Source organism: Psammomys obesus, unplaced genomic scaffold (genome assembly GCF_907164565.1).
Source record: "Psammomys obesus unplaced genomic scaffold, mPsaObe1.curated_primary_1811, whole genome shotgun sequence".
NCBI classification, from domain to species: domain Eukaryota; kingdom Metazoa; phylum Chordata; class Mammalia; order Rodentia; family Muridae; genus Psammomys; species Psammomys obesus.
The window spans coordinates 24,653,207-24,658,145 of NW_026596046.1; the positions used below are offsets into that span (position 1 = coordinate 24,653,207).

At 39.7% G+C, this 4,939-nt stretch overlaps 1 protein-coding gene across 1 annotated transcript in view; it reads right to left on the reverse strand.

Moving 5' to 3' along the window:
* Tmem135 (transmembrane protein 135) overlaps positions 1-4,939 on the reverse strand; it is a 203,426-nt gene that overhangs the window by 8,144 nt on the left and 190,343 nt on the right. The window contains exons 11-12 of the mRNA XM_055623232.1: positions 3,076-3,139; positions 2,027-2,103 (exon numbers count right to left, since the gene is read on the reverse strand). Coding sequence (XP_055479207.1) covers positions 2,027-2,103; positions 3,076-3,139 — 141 coding nt within the window. The remainder of the gene's footprint in view (positions 1-2,026; positions 2,104-3,075; positions 3,140-4,939) is intronic.

Below are 4,939 nucleotides of genomic sequence, written 5' to 3' on the forward strand. Positions count from 1 at the left end.
CATAATGAAATCTACACACCTAAAGAAGATAATCAAGAAAGTGGACACAGGCGAAGGTGATTAATCCTCATTTAGAAAGACAAATGGGATGTGCATTGAACTTATGACAGGAGTCTACCACAAAAGGCATCTGAAAGACTCTACCTAGCAGTGTTTCAAAGCAGACACTAAGACTCATAACCAAACCCTCGGCAGAGTGCAGGGAATCATATGAAAGAAGGGAAGTTAGTATGATATGGAAAGGATAGGAGTTCTACAAGGACCAAATATATCTGGGCACAGGGTCTTTTCTGAGACTGACACTCAACCAAGGACCATCTATGGATATAACCTAGAACTTCTGCTTGGATGTGGCCTGTGGTAGCTCAGTAACCAAGTAGTTTTCCAAAGTAAGGGGAACACGGACTATTTCTAACAGGATCTCAAGGGCAGGCCGTTTGACCCCCCCACCCCCCAGGGGAGGAGCAGTCTGTTAGGCCACAGAGGAGAACTTTGCAGCCAGCCCTGAAGATACCTGATAAAACAGGGTCAGATGAAAGGGGAGGAGGTCCTCCCCTATCAGTGGACTTGGAAAGGGGCAGGGAGGAGACCAGGGAGGGAGTGTGGGGTTGGGGAGGGAATGAGGGAGCGGGATACAGCTGGGACACAGAGTTAACAAAATGTAACTAAAAAGAAAAATAAAATAAAAAAAAATGTAAAAAAAAAAAAAAAGAAGTGGAGGTAAGGGGACCACTGAATCACATTGAGACGAGGAACTAGAACAGACTTTGGGGTGGGTTGAGGGAGGGAACAGGAAGGATGGGTAGAGGAGCTGTAGGGATCAAGTGGAAGGATAGAAGGAGACAGTAGGGGAAAGAGAACTAGAATTGGTAAGGGGGGCCAATTATAGGATGAGCTAGAAGCCTACGGAAATGGAAACTCCTAGGAATCAGGGAGGGTGACCCCAATTAAGATTCCTACCAATGAGAGATATGCAGCCTGAACCAGCCATCTCCTGTAACCAGAAAATTCCAATGGAGGTATTGGGACACCAATCTAGCCACAAAACCTTCCACTCACAATTTCTCCTGCCAACAAGATATGCAAGAGTAAATATGGAGCAGAAATTAAGGGAGTGGCCAACCAATGACTGGCCTAGCTTTAGACTTATGCCATAAGAGAACGTCATGACACTATTAATGATATTCTGCTATATTTCCAGACAGGTGTCTAGCATAACTGCCACCTGAGAGGCTTCACCTAGCAACTGATGGAAAGAGAAGCAGAGACCCACAGCCAAACATTAGGAGTAGCTTGGGGAATTCAAAGGAAGAAGGGATGAAGGACTGAAGGAGCCAGTGAGGTCACGGACACAACAAGAAAACAAATAGAACCAACTAACCTGGGCACATAGGGGCCCACAGAGATTGAACCACCAAACAGAGCGTATACTCGGGACATTAGACTGCTTGGATGACATCTCAATACTAGTTTCATCTTATGTCAAAGGATGTATTTGGCCTTGAATCTAATCAATAGTTTACAGGAAAAACAGGAGTTAAACATCAAAGAAAGGAAACAGGGGAGGAAGAGGAAGAAGAAAAGGGAGCAACTATATAAATTAAAACAGGCTGTTCATGGCCCAAATAGAGGACTGTACAAACACATGAGATACTCAGGGAATCTGCCATAGGCTTTTCAAATGCATAAAATGATATGTGACCATACTTTGATAGTACTATTGATTTTCTTTAAAGAAGTATTAATCCTGAGTTTATACAGTAAAAGGACACAGTATGATATGTAGGATGGTAGAGTACAGATGAAAAGATACTGTCTAGATGTTGACGAGCACTGACGTACATGGTGGACTGTCATGTGTCAATATCAGACATACGAAAGAAAAGAACGAACAGCAAACCGACTGTCAGTACCTGGCTAGAACCAGAGCTTGGCAGCAGTTTCTGTTTGCGGCCAAAGCAGTTACACAGCACCTCCAGAAGCTGTGTATCCTTGGGAACTTCTCATGCATAACATCTGTGCTTACCTCCACCAATTTGGAAGCTAGGTACATGGAAATAGTTGTGCTTTTGTAAAACATCATTGATACACCTGCCAAAAACCCTGAAACAAAAAGGAAAAACTGATCAGATTGCAAATTATTTCTTTGTGGGTAAGTCACCAGAAATGTTAATTCACTTAAAAGGGGGAAAAAGGTTTTAGCATTGCCTTTCTTTAGTTGGACAAAACATAAGGACAGTATAAGCCCAATGACACTAAAGTGGAATAAGACATTCATCCATGTTTTTAAATTAAAAAGAAAGCTCTTCAGGGTTCAGAGCAAATAGTGTGAGTTACACATAACAAGAAGGCCTAACTTAAAGAACTATAGTAGGCTTGCCAGACACTACTTTTAAAAATAAATTTGAACACTACTGGTATCATCAACTACTCATTTATCTATCTTCATAACAGCTCAGGCTACTGTCAGTGTGGTCACTATGCTATTGTCCACAGAATCACCTTCATTGTACTAGTGGGAAATTAAGAGGCTGGGGCTGGAATCCTAGAGACTTGGTTAACTTTAGTACATACACTATACCTTAGAAAACAATCTTTCATTTTCACATTATTCATTTATTTATTTTAATATCAATTACAGTTCATTCACTTTGTAGCCCAGCTATAGCCCATCCCTCATTCCCTCCAATCATGTTTACTTTTATAAAATAATTTATAAATATTATAAACTTTAAATAATTTAAGAGCCATTTTCCAGTGGTAAAAATAGGTCTTTGAAGAATTCTAACTGGGGTTCATGATAATAACTTTTATAACTGTTTAAGTCTTTGTGTTCTTTTATAACACATCCTCTAAGATTTCTGGCAATGATGACAACTTCAGTTATTACACTGCCAACTCAGAGTAGCAGACAGCAAGCCTGTCTCAACCCATTTAACTTCACACACTGGTGAGTGCCTCTACAGGGACTCAATTACCATGCAGAAGAAACAAAAACTGGACGCCTCTGCAGGCTCTCACTTCATCCCACTACCAATGCTACAACAATGGACATTCTTTTGATTACTAAATTACCAGCCACAATAGCATGCAGCTCATCATCCAGGTTCCTGATCCAGCGGAGGAAACAGCTTGTACCCTGTAGTAAGGAGATGATACAATGATCTTCGTTACATTATTTCTGAGGAGGAAATAATGAGAACAAAAGCTGCCCTGCCTCTCAGCAACTGGCTCCTGTGTGATACAAGCTGGAGCCCTGACTGGAAAGTCTACTTGCAGCCCTGGATACACTTAGAGATGCCATGCCACCTCACATTGTCACACTGCTCTTCAAAAGCCTGCCAGTGACTTTACCTCAGATACAGAACCAGAAGGACAGAGCCATTGCCATCTTAAAGCAAAAAAAGCCGGATAAATCATACATCTGTCAAGCCAGCATGCTGGACCCACAGACACCGGTTCTCAGCTGTGGCAATGAAAGAGTCAGACACAGACTGTGAGAAAGGTCATCCCTCAGCAAGAAAGAAGGTGACATGAGACAAAAGCTCAGGTCTATAAAAAGAAATAAAGAGTGCCGAAAAAGGAGAAAGGGGGTAAATTTAGAAGCTATGTTTCCCTTATCTTTAGTCAGCCAAAGCAAGATTCAACAAATTATGGCCTTTTAGCTAAAAATGGTCTGCTGGGTGGCTTCCTATGGCTTGGGAGGTAACCCTGGCTTTTGTTTCTTTGTTTGGGTTTGGTTTTGACAGCAAGCCTGGCTATGTTGCCAGGGTTTTCTAGAACTTCTAGGTTCACTCTTTCTGCCTAAGTCCCCAGAGTAGCTGCAACTAGAGGCATGTGTTATAGTGACAGCTTTTAAAGTTTTTTTAAATGGTTTTACATGGATCAAAATAAATCAAAATAATAATACTATTTTTATGATCTAAAAATTCTACAAAATTCTAACTATGATGTGGTAAGTTTTACTGGAACACAGCTATGCTCACTCCTGGACACCTTGCCAATGACTGCTTTCTCATCCCAAAAACAGAGCTGAGTGTTTGTGACAGAAATCACATGGTCCAAAGTCTAAAATATTTAGTCTGGCTTTTTAAAGAACAAGTTGACTCTGAAGCAAAATATTAATAATAATATTACTGAGGAGTTTTAATATTTTAAAGATAAATGCACAGCACAGGGGCTAGAAAGGTATTCAATGTACAGTGTAAAATTTTCACATTATACAGGAAGTCATTTAATTTGAAGTACTATTTAATGTTGAGCTGATAAAAACAAATATTCTAAATGCTAAGAAGAACACTAAGTTACAACAATAAGTACAATAAGTCAGCATGACTATGAATAGGAATGTGAATAATATGAAACAAATAAAATACATTCTAAAACAAGGAAGGTGTAACAAAGAATAAAATACATTCTAAAACAATGAGGGCACAACCAGGAATAAATGGAATACAAAACAACTAAAGATTATAGAGAACTTAGATAGACCACTGTATACATTTGTATACTATGTATACAAAATGTAAACAGTCTAACCCCTCACCCCAATAAAATCACAGAGACTATCAAATTAAGTTTAAGATAGAGGTACAGTGGTTCACATGTGTAATCTCAGAACTTGGGAGACCAATGGAGGAGGATTAGTGAGAGTTCAAGGCCAGCTTGGGTTACAGAGTAAGACTTTATTCTCAATGAGGGAGGGAACCAATTATATATAGTCTGAAAGAAGCCCAATGTTTAAAATGAAAATAAAGGGGGCTGGAGAGATGGCTCAGAGGTTAAGAGCACTGGCTGTTCTTCCAAAGGTCCTAAATTCAATTCCCAGCAGCCACATGGTGGTTCACAACCATCTACAATGAGATCTGGCATACATGCAGGCAGAATACCGCATAAATAAATAAATAAATAAATAAATAAATAAATAAATAAATAAATA